Source organism: Andrena cerasifolii, chromosome 1, assembly GCF_050908995.1.
Source record: "Andrena cerasifolii isolate SP2316 chromosome 1, iyAndCera1_principal, whole genome shotgun sequence".
NCBI lineage: Eukaryota > Metazoa > Arthropoda > Insecta > Hymenoptera > Andrenidae > Andrena > Andrena cerasifolii.
The window spans coordinates 263,132-285,407 of NC_135118.1; the positions used below are offsets into that span (position 1 = coordinate 263,132).

The window sequence follows — 22,276 nt, forward strand, 5'->3', positions numbered from 1 at the left end:
TAGAACCGATATTCAAAAACCCATATTGAATCCGATATTAGAACCGATATTGGAAAACTTATATCGAAAAACTGATATTGAAAAACCGATATTGAAAAACCGATATTGAAAAACAAATATTGATAAACCGATATTGAAAAACCGATATTGAAACCGATATTGCAAAACCGATATTGAAAAACCAATATTGAAAAACAAATATTGAAAAACTGATATCGAAAAGCTGATATTGAAAAACCGATATTGAAAACTAAATATTGAAAAACCGATATTGAAAAACCTATATCGAAAAACTGATATTGCAAAACCGATATTGAAAAACCGATATTGATTCCGATATTACAACCGATATTGAAAAACCGATATTGAAAAACAAATATTGAAAAACTGATATCGAAAAACTGATATTGAAAAACCGATATTGAAAAACCGATATTGAAAAACACATATTGAAAAACAAATATTGAAAAACCTATATCGAAAAACTAATATTGCAAAACCGATATTGAATCCGATATTAGAACCGATATTGAAAAACCGATATTGAAAAACCGATATTGAAAAACCGATATTGAAAAACCTATATCGAAAAACTGATATTGCAAAACCGATGTTGAAAAACCGATATTAATTCCGATATTAGAACCGATATTGAAAAACCGATATTGAAAAACAATTATTGAAAAACTGATATCGAAAAACTGATATTGAAAAACCGATATTGAAAAACCGATATTGAAAAACCGATATTGAAAAACACATATTAAAAAACAAATATTGAAAAACCTATATCGAAACACTAATATTGCAAAACCGATATTGAATCCGATATTAGAACCGATATTGAAAAACCGATATTGAAAAACCGATATTGAAAAACCGATATTGAAAAACCGATATTGAAAAACCTATATCGAAAAACTGATATTGCAAAACCGATATTGAAAAACCGATATTGATTCCGATATTAGAACCGATATTGAAAAACCGATATTTAAAACAATTATAGAAAAACTGATATCGAAAAACTGATATTGAAAAACCGATATTGAAAAACCGATATTGAAAAACACATATTGAAAAACAAATATTGAAAAACCTATATCGAAAAACTGATATTGCAAAGCCGATATTGAATCCGATATTAGAACCGATATTGAAAAACCGATATTGAAAAACCGATATTGAAAAACCGATATTGAAAAACCGATATTGAAAAACCTATATCGAAAAACTGATATTGCAAAACCGATATTGCAAAACCGATATTGAATCCGATATTAGAACGGATATTGAAAACCCGATATTGAAAAACCTATATCGAAAAACTGATATTGCAAAACCGATATTGAAAAACCGATATTGAATCCGATATTAGAACCGATATTGAAAAACCGATATTGAATCCGATATTAGAACCGATATTGAAAAACCGATATTGAAAAACCGATATTGAAAACTAAATATTGAAAATCTGATATTGAATCCGATATTAGAACCGATATTGAATAACCGATTTTGAAAAACCGATATTGAAAAACTGATATTGAAAAACCGATATTGAAAAACCGATATTGAAAAACAAATATTGATAAACCGATATTGAAAAACCGATATTGAAACCGATATTGCAAAACCGATATTGAAAAACCAATATTGAAAAACAAATATTGAAAACTGATATCGAAAAGCTGATATTGAAAAACCGATATTGAAAACTAAATATTGAAAATCTGATATTGAATCCGATATTAGAACCGATATTGAAAAACCGATATTGAAAAACCTATATCGAAAAACTGATATTGAAAAACTGATATCGAAAAACTGATATTGAAAAACCGATATTGAAAAACCGATATTGAAAAACACATATTGAAAAACAAATATTGAAAAACCTATATCGAAAAACTGATATTGCAAAACCGATATTGAATCCGATATTAGAACCGATATTGAAAAACCGATATTGAAAAACCGATATTGAAAAACCGATATTGAAAAACCTATATCGAAAAACTGATATTGCAAAACCGATATTGAAAAACCGATATTGATTCCGATATTAGAACCGATATTGAAAAACCGATATTGAAAAACAAATATTGAAAAACTGATATCGAAAAACTGATATTGAAAAACCGATATTGAAAAACCGATATTGAAAAACACTTATTGAAAAACAAATATTGAAAAACCTATATCGAAAAACTGATATTGCAAAACCGATAATGAATCCGATATTAGAACCGATATTGAAAAACCGATATTGAAAAACCGATATTGAAAAACCTATATCGAAAAACTGATATTGCAAAACCGATATTGAGAAACCGATATTGAATCCGATATTAGAACCGATATTGAAAAACCGATATTGAAAAACAAATATTGAAAAACTGATATCGAAAAAATGATATTGAAACCGATATTAGAACCGATATTGAAAAACCTATATCGAAAAACTGATATTGCAAAACCGATATTGAAAAACCGATATTAAATCCGATATTAGAACTGATATTGAAAAACCGATATTGAAAAACCGATATTGAAAACCCGATATTGAAAAACCTATATCGAAAAACTGATATTGCAAAACCGACATTGAAAAACCAATATTGAACCCGATATTAGAACCAATATTGAAAAACCGATATTGAAAAACCTATATCGAAAAACTGATATTGCAAAACCGATATTGAAAAACCGATATTGAATCCGATATTAGAACCGATATTGAAAAACCGATATTGAAAAACCTATATCGAAAAACTGATATTGCAAAACCGATATTGAAAAACCGATATTGAATCCGATATTAGAACCGATATTCAAAAACCGATATTGAAAACCAAATATTGAAAAACTGATATTGAAAAACCGATATTGAAAAACCGATATTGATAAACCGATATTGAAAAACCTATATCGAAAAACTGATATTGCAAAACCGATATTGAAATACCGATATTGAAACCGATATTAGAACCGATATTGAAAAACCGATATTGAAAAACCGATATTGAAAAACCGATATTGAATCCGATATTAGAACCGATATTGAAAAACACATATTGAAAAACAAATATTGAAAAACCGATATTGAAAAACCGATATTGAAAAACCTATATCGAAAAACTGATATTGCAAAACCGATATTGAAAAACCGATATTGAAAAACCGATATTGAATCCGATATTAGAACTGAAATTGAAAAACCGATATTGAAAAACCGATATTGAAAAACCGATATTGAAAAACCTATATCGAAAAACTGATATTGCAAATCCGATATTGAAAAACCGATATTGAAAAACCTATATCGAAAAACTGATATTGCAAAACCGATATTGAAAAACCGATATTGAAAAACCGATATTGAATCCGATATTAGAACTGAAATTGAAAAACCGATATTGAAAAACCGATATTGAAAAACCTATATCGAAAAACTGATATTGCAAATCCGATATTGAAAAACCGATATTGAACCCGATATTAGAACCGATATTGAAAAACCGATATTGAAAAACAAATATTGAAAAACTGATATCGAAAAGCTGATATTGAAAAACCGATATTGAAAAACCGATATTGAAAAACCGATATTGAAAAACAAATATTGAAAAACTGATATCGAAAAACTGATATTGAAAAACCGATATTGAAAAACCGATATTGAAAAACCGATATTAAAAAACCGATATTGAAAAACCTATATCGAAAAACTGATATCGAAAAATTGATATTGAAAAACCGATATTGAAAAACAAATATTGAAAAACCGATATTGAAAAACCTATATCGAAAAACTGATATTGCAAATCCGATATTGAAAAACCGATATTGAACCCGATATTAGAACCGATATTGAAAAACCGATATTGAAAAACAAATATTGAAAAACTGATATCGAAAAGCTGATATTGAAAAACCGATATTGAAAAACCGATATTGAAAAACACTTATTGAAAAACAAATATTGAAAAACCTATATCGAAAAACTGATATTGCAAAACCGATATTGAATCCGATATTGCAAAACCGATATTGAAAAACCAATATTGAAAAACAAATATTGAAAAACTGATATCGAAAAACCGATATTGAAAAACCGATATTGAAACCGATATTGCAAAACCGATATTGAAAAACCAATATTGAAAAACAAATATTGAAAAACTGATATCGAAAAACCGATATTGAAAAACTGATATTGAATCCGATATTAGAACCGATATTGAAAAACCGATATTGAAAAACCTATATCGAAAAACTGATATTGCAAAACCGATATTGAAAAACCGATATTGAATCCGATATTAGAACCGATATTGAAAAACCGATATTGAAAAACCTATATCGAAAAACTGATATTGCAAAACCGATATTGAAAAACCGATATTGATTCCGATATTAGAACCGATATTGAAAAACCGATATTGAAAAACAAATATTGAAAAACTGATATCGAAAAACTGATATTGAAAAACCGATATTGAAAAACCGATATTGAAAAACAAATATTGAAAAACTGATATCGAAAAACTGATATTGAAAAACCGATATTGAATAACCGATATTGAAAAACACTTATTGAAAAACAAATATTGAAAAACCTATATCGAAAAACTGATATTGCAAAACCGATATTGAATCCGATATTAGAACCGATATTGAAAAACCGATATTGAAAAACCGATATTGAAAAACCTATATCGAAAAACTGATATTGCAAAACCGATATTGAAAAACCGATATTGAATCCGATATTAGAACCGATATTGAAAAACCGATATTGAAAAACAAATATTGAAAAACTGATATCGAAAAAATGATATTGAAACCGATATTAGAACCGATATTGAAAAACCTATATCGAAAAACTGATATTGCAAAACCGATATTGAAAAACCGATATTGAATCCGATATTAGAACTGATATTGAAAAACCGATATTGAAAAACCGATATTGAAAAACCGATATTGAAAAACCTATATCGAAAAACTGATATTGCAAAACCGACATTGAAAAACCAATATTGAACCCGATATTAGAACCAATATTGAAAAACCGATATTGAAAAACCTATATCGAAAAACTGATATTGCAAAACCGATATTGAAAAACCGATATTGAATCCGATATTAGAACCGATATTGAAAAACCGATATTGAAAAACCTATATCGAAAAACTGATATTGCAAAACCGATATTGAAAAACCGATATTGAATCCGATATTAGAACCGATATTGAAAAACCGATATTGAATCCGATATTAGAACCGATATTCAAAAACCGATATTGAAAACCAAATATTGAAAAACTGATATTGAAAAACCGATATTGAAAAACCGATATTGAAAAACCGATATTGAAAAACCTATATCGAAAAACTGATATTGCAAAACCGATATTGAAATACCGATATTGAAACCGATATTAGAACCGATATTGAAAAACCGATATTGAAAAACCGATATTGAAAAACCGATATTGAAAAACCGATATTGAAAAACTGATATTGAAAAACCGATATTGAAAAACCGATATTGAATCCGATATTAGAACCGATATTGAAAAACACATATTGAAAAACAAATATTGAAAAACCGATATTGAAAAACCGATATTGAAAAACCTATATCGAAAAACTGATATTGCAAAACCGATATTGAAAAACCGATATTGAAAAACCGATATTGAATCCGATATTAGAACTGAAATTGAAAAACCGATATTGAAAAACCGATATTGAAAAACCTATATCGAAAAACTGATATTGCAAATCCGATATTGAAAAACCGATATTGAAAAACCTATATCGAAAAACTGATATTGCAAAACCGATATTGAAAAACCGATATTGAAAAACCGATATTGAATCCGATATTAGAACTGAAATTGAAAAACCGATATTGAAAAACCGATATTGAAAAACCTATATCGAAAAACTGATATTGCAAATCCGATATTGAAAAACCGATATTGAACCCGATATTAGAACCGATATTGAAAAACCGATATTGAAAAACAAATATTGAAAAACTGATATCGAAAAGCTGATATTGAAAAACCGATATTGAAAAACCGATATTGAAAAACCGATATTGAAAAACAAATATTGAAAAACTGATATCGAAAAACTGATATTGAAAAACCGATATTGAAAAACCGATATTGAAAAACCGATATTAAAAAACCGATATTGAAAAACCTATATCGAAAAACTGATATCGAAAAATTGATATTGAAAAACCGATATTGAAAAACAAATATTGAAAAACCGATATTGAAAAACCTATATCGAAAAACTGATATTGCAAAACCGATATTGAAAAACCGATATTGAAAAACCGATATTGAATCCGATATTAGAACTGAAATTGAAAAACCGATATTGAAAAACCGATATTGAAAAACCTATATCGAAAAACTGATATTGCAAATCCGATATTGAAAAACCGATATTGAACCCGATATTAGAACCGATATTGAAAAACCGATATTGAAAAACAAATATTGAAAAACTGATATCGAAAAGCTGATATTGAAAAACCGATATTGAAAAACCGATATTGAAAAACACTTATTGAAAAACAAATATTGAAAAACCTATATCGAAAAACTGATATTGCAAAACCGATATTGAATCCGATATTGCAAAACCGATATTGAAAAACCAATATTGAAAAACAAATATTGAAAAACTGATATCGAAAAACCGATATTGAAAAACCGATATTGAAACCGATATTGCAAAACCGATATTGAAAAACCGATATTGAATCCGATATTAGAACTGAAATTGAAAAACCGATATTGAAAAACCGATATTGAAAAACCTATATCGAAAAACTGATATTGCAAATCCGATATTGAAAAACCGATATTGAAAAACCTATATCGAAAAACTGATATTGCAAAACCGATATTGAAAAACCGATATTGAAAAACCGATATTGAATCCGATATTAGAACTGAAATTGAAAAACCGATATTGAAAAACCGATATTGAAAAACCTATATCGAAAAACTGATATTGCAAATCCGATATTGAAAAACCGATATTGAACCCGATATTAGAACCGATATTGAAAAACCGATATTGAAAAACAAATATTGAAAAACTGATATCGAAAAGCTGATATTGAAAAACCGATATTGAAAAACCGATATTGAAAAACCGATATTGAAAAACAAATATTGAAAAACTGATATCGAAAAACTGATATTGAAAAACCGATATTGAAAAACCGATATTGAAAAACCGATATTAAAAAACCGATATTGAAAAACCTATATCGAAAAACTGATATCGAAAAATTGATATTGAAAAACCGATATTGAAAAACAAATATTGAAAAACCGATATTGAAAAACCTATATCGAAAAACTGATATTGCAAAACCGATATTGAAAAACCGATATTGAAAAACCGATATTGAATCCGATATTAGAACTGAAATTGAAAAACCGATATTGAAAAACCGATATTGAAAAACCTATATCGAAAAACTGATATTGCAAATCCGATATTGAAAAACCGATATTGAACCCGATATTAGAACCGATATTGAAAAACCGATATTGAAAAACAAATATTGAAAAACTGATATCGAAAAGCTGATATTGAAAAACCGATATTGAAAAACCGATATTGAAAAACACTTATTGAAAAACAAATATTGAAAAACCTATATCGAAAAACTGATATTGCAAAACCGATATTGAATCCGATATTGCAAAACCGATATTGAAAAACCAATATTGAAAAACAAATATTGAAAAACTGATATCGAAAAACCGATATTGAAAAACCGATATTGAAACCGATATTGCAAAACCGATATTGAAAAACCAATATTGAAAAACAAATATTGAAAAACTGATATCGAAAAACCGATATTGAAAAACTGATATTGAATCCGATATTGCAAAACCGATATTGAAAAACCAATATTGAAAAACAAATATTGAAAAACTGATATCGAAAAACTGATATTGAAAAACCGATATTGAAAAACCGATATTGAAAAACACATATTGAAAAACAAATATTGAAAAACCGATATTGAAAAACCGATATTGAAAAACCGATATTGAAAAACCTATATCGAAAAACTGATATTGCAAAACCGATATTGAAAACCGATATTGAATCCGATATTAGAACCAGTAGTAAGACAAGGGGGATTCTAATTCAAATTTGAGTTTCAAGGTCATGATCATGACCTTGAAACTCAAATTTAAAAATTTGTTTTTTGTCGGCGGGTTGGCGGCGGATGACGTCATAGAGATGGCGGAGTGGTGGGGGGTATCATCGAGGAGGAGGAGGAGGAGGAACCGCGGGGTGACGGTGCGGGGGTATCATCGAGGAGGAGGAGGAGGAGGAACCGCGGGGTGACGGTGCGCTACTCTGGAGCGTGGTACAGACTGTCGGTAAGGAAGGTGCTACTCTGGAGCGTGGTACAACAGACTGTCGGTAAGGAAGGAAATATTAATTTTATGATATTAATATAAATGAAAAAACTTCTCGGGGCGACGGGGCTCGAACCCAAGACCTCCGCGGTACGAGTCAGCCGCCTAACCAACTCCCCCAAACGCCGTCTCTGACATTAGTCTTTTCCGAATGGTACATATAGCGAAACCAACGGAGCGTCATATATGTGACACACACACACACACACACACACACACACACACACACACACACACACACACACACACACACAACGTCGGCGTATAATAATTTATTTTTATGAGAAATTTTATCAGAAATTGTTTCGGACGATGTCGGGAAAGATCGGCGTTTCTCGACACCGCGTCTTCGAGGGAAAGAGACGGAGCATTACTTTAAAGTTAAAATTCTAGGAGGGAAAGAGACACCACTACATAGGGGATAGAATCGCATGCATTCTAAAGCTAACAGTATTTCAAAGCGTTCCGATTTAACGTCGCTGCGTATCGCGCGATCTCGCGTAATTCGACTCCTCTGGAGCAGCCGTGCAGGGTGATGTCACTTGGCGGCGCGAAGAATGAAATGTAACACAGAAACGCGGAATCTTAAAAATTAGGCCGTGGGAGGAGGAACGCGGGTAAATAAAATTTAGAAATAATATATGTTTAAGAAATATATATATTGTTACAAATAATAATATGAAAGAATAATATGAAGGAATAATATAGAATATAAAAAATATAATTAAAATTTATATTGCTTAATTATCCCACTCGATCACATCATCAGCAAATAGATTAGTTAATGGTAAATCCATAGGAACTTGCACAGGGTCAGTTTGAACTGCAACAACACTAGCCCGAAGCCCCGATACTTTATTCCTATACGTATCAAAATCAATATTTTCCGCTTTGACGTTTCGCCAAACCACACTCTTTGGATGATACTCATGATTATTCCGAGATATAGTTATTTGTACATTATCATCATCATCGAAATCGCGTAAAAACGTTTGTTGTTCATATCGATGCATCCAATATTCCTCATCATCCTCGAAGTAGTCGTGTATTGGATTATCGCATTTTTTAAAAACTTTTAAAAAAATGTCGCCATCCTGATTAGCTTCCGCCTCATAAAGTTCTGCACATCGAATTTCTTCGGTTTGAACCGCAACATTTCGACAGGCCACATACATTTTCGGGCTGGATGAATGCATAACTGCCGCAGCTGCGGTGATCGTAGCGGTAGCCGGACGTTTCAAATTCATGGGCAATGACATAATCTGAAACCGAGTTTTCTTATAATTCTCAAAGTTACTAACACAACGATTCACTAAAATATGATAATGGAAACTTACGGTATTAATCGATTGCATTTCCATGCGTTGAACGATTGATAATATCCTTCAAAAGCAATCTTCTTCAAAGCAATTTCACGTAACACAAAAAATGCAAAAAGTGTTTCAAAGAACTGTCAAAGAGACTGCACGTTAACCACGATTTGAAGACAACTGGTCTCGCTGCATCTCCAAGCTGCCACATGTGGGCCCATGCCTAAAGTTGCATAGCTTTGCAAAGTAGGATGCCTTTGTTCTTCGCCATCTTCATCACAGGCCACCTGCATTTTCGCTGACCATCCTCACCTTCTATACATATTCGAATTATTCACTGACCATCCTCAGAGTGCACTTATCATATCCTTCGAATTCTTCTCCCTTCTTCTTTGGACACATCATTCGATTAGGTCACACCACTTTTGATCGCGTATCGAACGTGTATTGGACGTCTATTGAACCACTTTCAACGCCTAACGTACCACTTTCAACGTCTATCGTACCACTCTAAACGTGTATCAAACGTGTATCGAATCACTTTGAACACATAACGTACCACTTTGAACATCTATCGAACGGGTATCGAACATGTATCGAACCGCTTTGAACGTGTATTGAACGTCTATCGTACCACTTTGAACATCTATCGAACGGGTATCGAACGTCTATCATTCCACTTTGAACATCTATCGTACCACTCCGAACATCTATCGAACGTCTATCAGACCACTTGAACATCTATCGAACGTCTATCAGACCACTTGAACATCTATCGAACGTCTATCATACCGCGTTGATCATGAATCGTACTACTTGTACATAATTACAACTATCGTCTTAATCTAGCGTACATGCAGAAGGTTGGAGGTTGAGGAGGGTGAAGAAAAAACAGTTATGCATTAAAAATTGATTATATTTTACTTGTGTATTTCCCTCTGGCGTTTAGACTAGAGCTGATCAAGTACCCGGAAAAAGCAAGCCGAGCCTGGCTCGGCTTGAAAAACCGAGCCGAGCCGGGTACCCGAAAGAACCGAGCGGCTCGGATAGAACCAAGTACTTGAATTTTTTTCAAGCGGCCCGAAAGAAACCGGGCGGATTGGATGGAACCGAGCGGATTGAATTTTTCCAAGCGGCCCGAAAGAAACCGGGCGGATTGGATGGAACCGAGCGGATTGAATTTTTCCAAGCGGTCCGAAAGAAACCGGGCGGCTTGGAAAGTAAGCGGGCGGGCCCTGAGAAACCGGGTGGCTTGGAAAGAAACGAACGGTCCGCTCGACCTTCATTCGGACCGTTCGTTTCTTTCCAAGCCACCCGGTTTCTCAGGACCCGCCCGCTTACTTTCCAAGCCGCCCGGTTTCTTTCGGACCGCTTGGAAAAATTCAATCCGCTCGGTTCCATCCAATCCGCCCGGTTTCTTTCGGGCCGCTTGGAAAAATTCAATCCGCTCGGTTCCATCCAATCCGCCCGGTTTCTTTCGGGCCGCTTGAAAAAAATTCAAGTACTTGGTTCTATCCGAGCCGCTCGGTTCTTTCGGGTACCCGGCTCGGCTTGGAAACCGAGTCCCGGATTGGTTCGGATTTCAAGCTACCCGAATATTCAAGTACTCGTACAGCTCTAGTTTAGACCACCAGTTGAATATTTTAAATACATTTTGCATGGCACAGTGCTTTGCGTGTCTGCCACATCGCAGAGTATTAACTACGTTTAACTTATTTAGGGATTTGATATCCTCGTAGTCAATGTCTAGTGTCTCGATGATCACGTCCGCTTTCGTATTTTCATCGAGGAAATCCATGAGCCAATCGCGTTTCTGCAGCCCTTTAACGTATACGACATGGGGTGTGTCATCTTCCTCGTCGATCGCATCGGCTACAGCTTTCATAATTAGCTGTTTAGCCATACTGTACGGAACGTCTCCATCTTCCCAACGTAGTCCATGATGTTTTGCCACCAACCACCGGATGCTCGATTTGTCGGATTTTGTAAGAAGATGTTGTGGCATCGAACTCCCAAAAATATAGTGCGAGAGAATTGTTCCCTTTCGTAGGATAGCCACTTCCTTCGCGACAAATCTTCCATCGACGATGAACCCTTGCAGGTCAACGAATGTTGGTACGACCATTATCGATACAATTTAGAGGTCCGTTCGCTTCCAAGACAGACTGGAGAATGCAGTCTTTCTCGTAAAGCATCTCAATTTTCACGATGAAATTTTGTACGAATTTGGTACAGGAGAGGGCGGGCAAGTAGCGCAGTAATTTAATTGATTTTGCGCACCACATTTGTCAGCGGATTGTATTCAACCACCCGATCGTGCAGAATCAAACAGTAGGCCGTAGTATTTGCAGGTACGTTGTCTTTACAATCAAATTCTATGCGCACGTCCACGGTGCTATTCTTGATCGACTCATTTTGTCGCGAGCAATCAATCACCACGAGGGGGCCAAATTGCAAAAATTGGGCTACGGTGAATAATGCCTCGTTGCAACTATGTCCGTAATACGATTTACGAAAATGCGTATACATGTTAAATAAGATGGCGTGCCTATTCTTGTCAAAGTCCAAGTTCATGTCATCGTACGGGTAAAATTCCGAGTTGAGAAAAAGTTTTACATTGGTCAATTTGCAGTGGTCAAATCGAGTAACATCTTCAGTCATCACATTCTTTCGAGCAGTCTGTAGAGCAAAGATAATGTATCGCGGCTTCTCCAACTGTGCAGCTGCCTTCACGGCCCACGAATGCTTGGTCGTGCTCTGTAAGAGAGGATACTCGTACAGATCCCACGAGCGAAAACTAATGCTCAGGTTTTGTCCACTTTCCAAAGCATGTAGGAACGACAGCTTATTAACGTCGTTCAGCGTCACGTGAGGCATCCGCCATTGCACTTTAAGTAATTCAATTTCTGGTTCCAACGTCGGCGATCCTATTAGAGAATTGTTATCGTTGCGCGATCGTATTAAAATCAATTCGTGACGCGCATTAATAACCATGCGTTTGTAGTCCTCGCAAAATCCCAACAAATATTTGAGCGGGATGCAAAAATTGAAATGATTTTTCACTATTAGCTCATCGTGCCGTTTCAAGCCCCATCCCGCATTCTCCATATTTTTGTCTTCATCAGATGTCATCGATACATAGTTTTTAAGCGTGCTAGTTATTCCAACGTTTCTGTTGCGATCAATCTCCACACCATTCAGTTCATATCGAATCTCATCAAATATGAATGCCATGCAATTATTTCCCAACATCACCGGTGATACATTATTCAGCTTATTTATCGTCAATTTCCCCTCCAGGTAGAGGAAATTTTCACACGGTAATGTGTATAAATCCTGTTGCTGTATAGGTATTCTTATCTCATCGCTGTATCCAAACGTCGTGTTGACGTAAGGGTTGTATGTGTGAGTCTCAAGCTTGACGATGCGATCATCAAACGTCGGCTTCGCGCCAATGCTTAGAATGTCAGTCATTTTTCAACTTAATTGCGTACAATGAATCCCTGCGATTTCAAAAATGCAATGTTCGCAGCACTGAACCTCTTCTTTTTAGCGTAATCAGAGTTGTTGCAGTTGCAGTTGTTGTTGTTGTTGTTGTTGTTGTTGTTGTTGCTGCAAACAATTTCGTTTGGAAGAAACGTGTTTCTGGAGTCGTTCAACACAAGCATCTCATACCACTGCACCACATGTATTATCATCGACGTCGTCGTACGTGCAGTCTGATGGTAATCTCTTCACCTCGAAAATCAAGCAACCGCCCGTCTTGATCCACAACACGTATCGTTAGATCCGAAATGACCTGTGCGGTGATTGGAAGGTAAATGATCTGCGCGGGCGTTTCCGATATCTTATATCCCGGCGGTACTCTGGGAGAAAATTCATGTATGGTATGTACGCGCTTCCCATTGCTGTACGCGCCAGCGGTCACGCTACATTCTACGCGAATAATGTTCACATTCATGATATTAATCGGATCGTCCGATTCGTGCCACTGTTCCGGTTCTAATACGCGATTCGTCGAGAATCCCAGTAACGATCCAATGTTATTGGGCTTCGTAAAGTCTACAATGAACGAGCAGTACAGCTCACTTTTCATGGTGTTGTTGTTGGGACGCAACACTATAGGATACTCATCGCTGTCGCTACCATCGTTGGCATTGGTGCCATCGAGTTTTTGAGGATATCGCTCGAGTAATCGCTGTTTCAAATACTTGGCAATGGCGTCTAATTCGTATGAACCGTGGGGAATCGTAATGTATTCAAGGCTGGTGTCGACGCTGCTATTGGTCTCATAGTTTGTGGTGAAGTAGAATTTATCGTTGCTGGAGTCGATGTTGGGTATTGTATGGTAAGTTTCAAGGGTTGTTAGACCAAGCTCGTAATCATCGTCGCTCAAATCTATGGGTGGAAAGTAGCTCACCGCGAGGGTGCTACTCTTGCCGGTTAGATTTGCAACCAATCGTTTGTAGAAAGCGTAGACATAGTTGACCACAATTGCTTTGATTGTACTCCTGATAAGGCGCGTGATTGTATTCGATTTTCACGACATCTTTATCCAGATATTGTACCAATTCCTTAGGCGGCCGAAGATTGCCAAAGCTGTCGAAGTATACAGCTCGACGCCCCCTCTTCGCATACGCCACCCAATGAGTCCCCGGTCCCTCGATATTATCCAAATTCACGATACCGCTCTCGTTTCGGCGTACTCCTCCAACAGGTAGTGCATTGCGCATAAAAACACCTCTAAAAAATGGAATACGCATACGTTTTGCCAACTCCCCCAATTGCGCATCTGTTGTTACGCCCTCGGGCATTTTTATTGTCTTTTCGGCGTTTTTTTTTTTTTTGTTTCGATATTCCCTGTCCGCGCTTGTATGGTGCGAGATAAAGTCCGCGACCTTCCATGGTGCGATTATGACGCTGCATTTCCTGCAGCTGATGTTGCGCCGCCTTATTATCGTTTAGCGCCTTGGCGATCCCCGCTGCTCCACCGGCTAATGATCCGAGAACACCTAGCAGCGGGAGAAGTGGTAATATGCCACCTCGTTTTGCCACCGGAAGTATCCGCTTTTGCGATGCTCTCCTTACAGTCCTTTTGCGGGGTTTTGTTTTCATCCCCATTCCGATTTTCGTCTTAGCTTTCATAGCTGCCCAAACAGCTGTAGCAGCACCTCTTTCACCCAGAGTCGAGTCTCGCGCAACGATGCGTTTTCGCGCTTTGTCAGCGAGAACCTTATCTGCCGTGTGCCTTTCACCGAGGTCGTTGCTACGCGAATATGCAATATCGGGTTCGCGACACGCTGCGTCCAACGGATTGATGCCTCGATCGCCTCTAGCCAATCGTTTTGCCAGATGAGTTCCTGGACCACAAAACTGATATCCCGGAATATGTAATTCGATAGGTAACGCGTTTATCGCCCGATTTAACAGACCACAACCTTTCTTTACTCTCTTCGACGACATTCGCTGCAGTTTTTAATCAATGGTGCTGGACCGTCGATATGCGTTCGCTGCCAAGGGCGATTATAATGTTCCAAGCATCGAGGATACTGCTGAACCTCAGAATCGACTTTTATATGCTCGGGGAGTCTGTCCCACAACTGATCGATGTGTCTGCCAAACTCTCGCAGTAGAATAATTTTTTATATATATTTCAACTGCTCAGCGGTTTGGTCAAGAATATCACAATTATCCGACAGGATCAGAAGCATTTTGAATAATGAGCTGTTTTGCTTCGGCGCGAGCCTATAAATAGAGCGCACCGCAGCTTCGACGTATCAAAATCATTTTTCGCAGTTCACGGAGAGGATGCGATTCGTGCGACAACCTGTGGCGATACGCGTGACTAATTTTGATGATAAATCGCAAATGATGTCTCCGAAAACGAGACGCAGACACGGTAGCATGCTACCAAACACTATACGCTGCCTCATTTGTGGTCCATCAAATTGTGGAAAGACCAACGTGCTGGTCAGCTTGTTGGAAAGTCCTCACGGCGTGTGCTTCGAGAACCTGTACGTGTATTCCAAGTCGTTGCAACAGCCAAAATATAAGTATTTGGAGAATTTATTGACTGCGATAGATGAAATTGGCTACTTTACATTTTCAAATAATAGTGACGTCATCCCACCGAGCGAATCGCTTCCGAATTCCATTTTTATCTTTGATGACGTGGCATGCGACAAGCAAGATACGATAAGGGAATACTTTGCAATGGGACGCCACTCGAACGTCGACTGCTTCTATCTCTGTCAGACGTATGCAAAGATTCCCAAACATCTTATACGCGACAATGCGAATCTGTTGATACTGTTTAAGCAGGATGGTACCAACTTGAAACATGTGTACAACGATCATGTAAACACTGATATGTCTTACGAGGATTTCTGCGCTTTGTGTCGTAATTGTTGGCAGCGGGAGTATGGTTTCATGGTGATAGATAAAGATAGCGCGATGTCCAATGGGCGTTATAGAAAGGGATTTAACGAGTTTGCGCTACCGTGAGATGCTCAATCGTCGTCAACACATCGGTGGGAAAGCAACGTCTGCGATACAATGATGATTAGTAGTCAGGAGATTAAGGATCGCGAGAGAATAGCGATGGAAATTGCAAAAACCAGCGAATCCATTCGCAGGAAACATCAGTCTTTGAAGACTGACAAGATGGATGAAGATATCGCGCTGGAAAAATACTTTAAACCTATTACCGAGCCCTTAAAACATATTGTGGAAAATACTGCTGAGACAGAAGCTGACATATCACCTGCGACGAGTATGAGCATTGAAACATTAACGCCTAAAACAAAAATCCGGCCGAAATGGAACGCATCGCGTAAAAGAAATAGTAAACAGTCATACATGTCATTGGAAAATTCGCTCGTAACCTCCACACCAGTTCAATCGAAGCGGAAACGGTTGAATGTCGCATCAAACGATTCCACGGTTCCTCCTGCGTCAATAAATACATTTCCCGATGTACAGTCGCTCACAACCAATGATGACGAAGACGTGTATGGAACTTCTGCCGATGAGTCGCTTGCAGCATCTATTAGAGAGCAACTCCAAACATCCGAGGGGCAAGAAACGTTTCGCAACCATTTCGGTCCGCTGGGACAAAAATACATGAGCGCAATCCTAAGTGGAGATAGGGATACGACCATAGATTATGTGTACGGTGTATACTTTGGTGGTAGTGGAATGATGCTGGGGGATAAGGTTTTCGATATGGACAAGGATGATAATATAATCATAGACGGTGTAAGATATGGAGGAACGCCTGGTCTGTACGAACTGATTTTCAAGAGAATTCCCGATGATGCTATATACACAAATGCTGATAAACAAAAATACAAAAGTATACTGCTGATGACGAATGCTCACAGACGTGGTCATAACGCACAAAACCCCATATTGGGTAACAAGGGATACAAGTACAAACATGTAATTGCGCCACTACTACCCCGTGTATTGACCAGTAAAGCGGGGAAAGGTCTAAGGACATCGCGAGTCATGGTGGTAAACGATAACAAGATCGATTATGTGCACTGGGATGATCCCAACGAGCTGGTGGATCGATTGCGTTTGCTGGAAGCGTCGCGTCAGGCGGGTAACAACTCGCACGACAACGAAATTCTATCGATTATCGAGGAACTCCGCGAGGCAGGCCTCATTATAAATTAAACCGCACGCCGATGATGTGCACTGTATGCGTCGAGATGCCGATCAACAAATTTGGGGTATCGCTCGAGAAGAGTGGAGCAGCTACAATGGACTATTACAAATGGAGCGGCATGCTTCGAAATTATATGCGTGATAACGCTCTTTGCGTGACCGGTGCCGACTTTGATGCAAAATCGCGCAAGATACGACGCGTAGCTCAGCCGATGGCCGACACAGATGCCGTTAATAAACTATATGTGAAAAAGAGCATTAAACTTTTGAGAGAGCAGCAGGAAGAATTAGAGATGAAGCTGGTCGCGTTTCAGAGAGATATGCTGACGTTGCAAAACAGCGTTCAAAAGATATCGCAAGCATTGAATCTTATCCCGCAGCAACAATGCGAAGGAGAATCATGCGAGACGGTTGAACTTGTCCAGAATTTCCTTGGGGCGGTGGAGAGCACATAATGCATGTACACGATAATTATCGCATCATTCGTGGCAAAGATACATCTGCGATCAAACATGCAGCCATTTAAGAAATCCATGAGTGAAGAAAACTATGGCCACAAGAAGCTACAACTTGTGGAGGAATTGCACGCTCCAGCTCGAAGACATTTTCCTCGGAGGCGCGTCATAGTGCGTGGATACGACGATCTGTGGCAAGCTGACATTGTAGAAATGCGTCCATACTCGCGATTCAACCAGGGTCACCACTACATACTCACCGTCATCGATGTGTTGAGCAAGTATGCATGGGCGTTGCCGCTCAAGACTAAAAGTGGCGCTGAGGTGACTAAAGCGTTTGCAAAGATATTTAGAGATCGATATCCGAAAAATTTGCAAACCGATCAAGGAAAAGAATTTTACAACACCGATGTGCAGAAACTCTTGAAGAAGCATGACATTAATCATTATTCAACGTATTCGGTGATGAAGGCCTCCGTCGTAGAACGTTTCAATCGAACTTTGAAGAACAATATGTGGAAACTGTTTACGCTCAATGGAACCTATAGATGGACCGATTCGCTACCGCGTCTACTTGCAGAGTATAACGCGCGAAAACATAGAACCATCGGAATGCGTCCTTGCGATGTTACCCCTGCGATCGCCGACAAGCTGCTAGCCACAGTATACAGGAACCTAAAGATCGCTGCTCCAGCGAGATTCGAGTTGGGCGAGTTTGTGCGCGTGAGCAAATTTAAAACCATCTTCGATAAAGGCTATACGCCGAATTGGACAACGGAGGTGTTCGAGATAGCCAAAGTACAGACAACTAATCCCGCGACGTATCTGCTCGTCGATTCCTGTGGAAAACCCGTTGCCGGAGGATTCTATGAACACGAGCTGCAACGCGTCGCCGATCCTGATGTGTATCTAGTGGAAAAAGTGCTGCGTAGAAAGGGGGATAAGGTATACGTCAAGTGGTTGGGGTTTGATAAATCACACAATTCTTGGATAAATAAAAATAATGTATTGTAAAATAATAATAATAATAATACATGGTTCAATAAATACAATGTTATACATACAAGTTCAAATTTCTTTTTTTATAATATTTTTATAATGGAATTTTACAACGGAATTTTATAATGTCCCCAGGGCAGAGTGTCGGTAGAATCGGGTACGATATACCGCTTGTCGTCGTATGGACTTAGAGCGATTTTGGATTCTGAAATGGTGTACACTTTATGCAATTTAGACCGTATGCATGATTGCCTGCGAACCATTTCGATCTCCTTTTGCAAACACTGCGCGTAGTCGTCGAAAGTTATCGTTCTGGCTATGACGTTGGTCTTGACGCCTTTCGCTTTTTTCGTATCTTTTTTACCGTCTACGCGAAGTGCATACATTTTCGCTCTAAGACCTACGAATTCGGTCATTATCATCCCATTATTTTCGTCCTTCATCAGCCCCGGAACCTTCTTATTTAAGCGCGGCATATTATATGTATTGTCAGTAGGATAATCGCTTGTGTCGAATCTATCGATATTGCGTTTCACGGACTCGTAGATATCATCGCATCGAATGTGATAGATGAAGCTATCAGTGTCTGTGTATAGAATTTTACATTTTTGACCATATAGTGGAGACATGTACTCGTGATGAAATTCGTACAAACAAATTTTTGATATGTCTAGAATGCACATACCCACATATATCGGTTTGTTGAATTTCACCTCGAGTTTTCGCAATTCAACAGCTATTAAATTTTCCGAAAAAACACTTCTGCTGTGGAAATTCGGTTTCGCGATCATTGCCTCCGCACCATATCGCCCTTCCCAATGTGTTAAAAGTTTTACGTCCACCTGATTTCGCACATTTTCCATAGTTTTACCGAATACTGCGTTGTTCATCAATTTGTACAAATTTTTTTCAAAGTCGTTTGTCGCGCATGTTCTAAACCGTGTATTGAGTTCGATGTAATCGCGGAGCCAGGGAGATTGAGCGAATTGAAGCGCGCGGTGTATCTTTGTAATACGAAGACCGTGACTCGTGCACTGCTGCAGGTTGCGATAATGGATAACGTAACGCTGCTTATCGTATACCGTCGCGAGTAACTTGTCCTGTCTGCTGCCAGGTGGTTTGGCACGCGTCGGGCAGAACGGTAGATCGGCGTGAGCGTCGTGCAGACGTTGCGGATATTCCAGATCTACCTCGAGAATGTATCCCGTGGGCGAATCGATAGCGATCGAAGACACGTCAAAATTTGCGACATCTTCGACCCATTGAAATTTGGCGTATGGTAGGGGCTGGCACATTGCCCATCCGTACAAGTTGTTCACGTCAAAGTACATCAAGTACGATGACTGTTCCGATGGGTTGTAAGATGACATGTACTTGTTATTGGCGTGTGCGTATCTTCCGGAACATTGGCTTAAACCGCCACGTATACCGCGTTCGATAAACATGACCATATCAATGTCTGTGAGCAATTCGAATGTAATTTTGGTGTGTTTTAGCATGGCATCCCACGTAAAGCCAGGTAAAGTATAATAATGCGCTGAATCTAATCCGTAACTCTTGATACAACTTTCGCGAAAATTTTCAAAAATATCTGCCAATAACAAGACATCTGTTTTCAAATACAAGTCGCTGTATTCGCCCAAAGTTCTAATCCTGAAACGCTGCCAGACAATCTCGGCGTGCGCGTAATCGCTCTTGGATACAGTCTCACCCGTTAACGAACTGTAGAATGACTCGCGCGGTGGTAAGCATGGATCCTGCAGCTTGTTCGCGCAATCAAGGTATTCGTATGGAAATACACCCTTTCGCGTCAATAAATTGAAATCTTCGATGGATAATGTTTCAAATTCGGATCGTAAAATTTTTAATTTATCCGCGCTAAGAAAAGAAGCTAATTTGTTGAGACTGGTATTGAGAAATTTGTATGAATCGATGAATCGCAATTTAATACATTTTCGCGAGTCTGAGTCAGCCGTATCTTCAACATTTTTTGTGAATGAAATGTACTTTTCTTTCGCTATGGGTAATACGTCAATGCTGTCTTCGAAAGCGGTAGCTATTTCCTCGATAATGAAATGCGAATCGTAGCCGGATAAATTATGGAAAACTATGGGGATGTAAAACGCATTTTTATAATTTAAATTGCACTCCGAATGTGCTGGGCCTCTAAAGCGTCCGGATAGATGGCAATGATCGTGAACTCGTACATCTTCAGCCTTGAATGGTTCTTCGCAAATATGACAGTGTGTTGCATCGCGAAATGTCGCCCATTGTTCGGGAGTTAAATCAAGCATGGGAACATTGTTGGTCAGAATGGGTTTGGCGAAGTTTGCAAAATTTTCCAGTTCGTTGACGAACCATGAAACACAATCCGCGTCGCGGCGACATCGATACGTCGACAGTGATGTATCGTACGAGCAATGCATATAATATGCAATGCTGTGCACTTTATGGTGTTGATACGCGCGCAATTTACTATCCATTTCACCCATTCGGTGATTGTCCTCTGTTTTTTCAATGATGCACTCAAGATCGGCGTACACCACGAAGGGGAGCCGCTCCTTCATACAGTGGTGGCTGAATTTGAGCAGATTGTTTCCTACGCTGGGCAACAGGATGGCGCAATCATTCATTTGCCCGCAGTCCAGCGAATGGGCCTCCAACTTCTCGGCAGATCCAAAGTAGTGCATGCATCTGCAAAAAATCAAAAATTTTTTTATTTATTTTTTTTCAACGATATTTTTCAACGTTTCATAAGTTTATGTACATACCGATCGCAGATGAATTTTTTTTCTCTGTGCCTGCTCAACTGCATGCTCACCAGTCGGGATAAGTCCTTGATCAGCACAAAGTGCCCTACATCGCCGTGCTCATGATTCGGCGTGTAGAGCAGATTGACGTGTCGATCCCTCTTTTGGCTGGTGAGACGCAGCGGAAAGACCGTCGATCCTTTCTCCATCCCGAAGGTGTACACGTTGACGGAGATGCCGTTCTGCCGCTCAAACTTCCCAAGCTGCTCTAGGGACATTGGAAACTCAATGTCTTGGAGATTTAGCACCAATGTATAATGTGGATATGAACTTGGTCGATGAGGGTTTCTTTCGGCGGGATGGAGAGCTGCGACCACTGCCCGCGCGAAGCAGGCGTTATCCTCGGATCGGACGCTAATTGTCGCTTTCTTCATCAATATTTCCCGTGGCAACTTGAAGTGGCACCCTGCGCGCAGCGGATTGTACTTATTAACGTTGACGGTTAGGTTGAGAATCCTCATCAATGCCCATCCACTATCGCGTTCCTGAAACTCTTCCAACGATGCCAGGGTGGGTTCGATGACGCATCGTTGGTACCACTCCTG

General features: G+C 38.3%; 1 protein-coding gene across 1 annotated transcript; it reads right to left on the reverse strand.

Moving 5' to 3' along the window:
• Positions 1–13,070: 13,070 nt before the first annotated feature.
• On the reverse strand, positions 13,071–21,976 carry LOC143371043 (uncharacterized). Its single transcript, XM_076815872.1, has 3 exons — positions 21,693–21,976; positions 21,491–21,615; positions 13,071–13,090 (listed from the first exon to the last, which is right to left on the reverse strand). The coding sequence occupies exons 1-3, from the start codon at positions 21,947–21,949 to the stop codon at positions 13,071–13,073; spliced, it is 402 nt and encodes a 133-aa protein (XP_076671987.1). The 5' UTR covers positions 21,950–21,976.
• Positions 21,977–22,276: the final 300 nt, after the last annotated feature.

Bases quoted from the DNA above. Each gene is read 5' to 3' on its own strand.
- LOC143371043 (XM_076815872.1), bottom strand. From the start codon at position 21,949: ATGTCCCTAGAGCAGCTTGGGAAGTTTGAGCGGCAGAACGGCATCTCC. The intron at 21,616-21,692 runs GTATGTACATAA...GATTTTTTGCAG, and splicing joins AAAAAATTCATCTGCGATCG to ATGCATGCACTACTTTGGAT. The intron at 13,091-21,490 runs GTATGAAGGAGC...CTCTACCTGGAG, and splicing joins GCTCAAATTCAGCCACCACT to GGGAAATTGACGATAAATAA.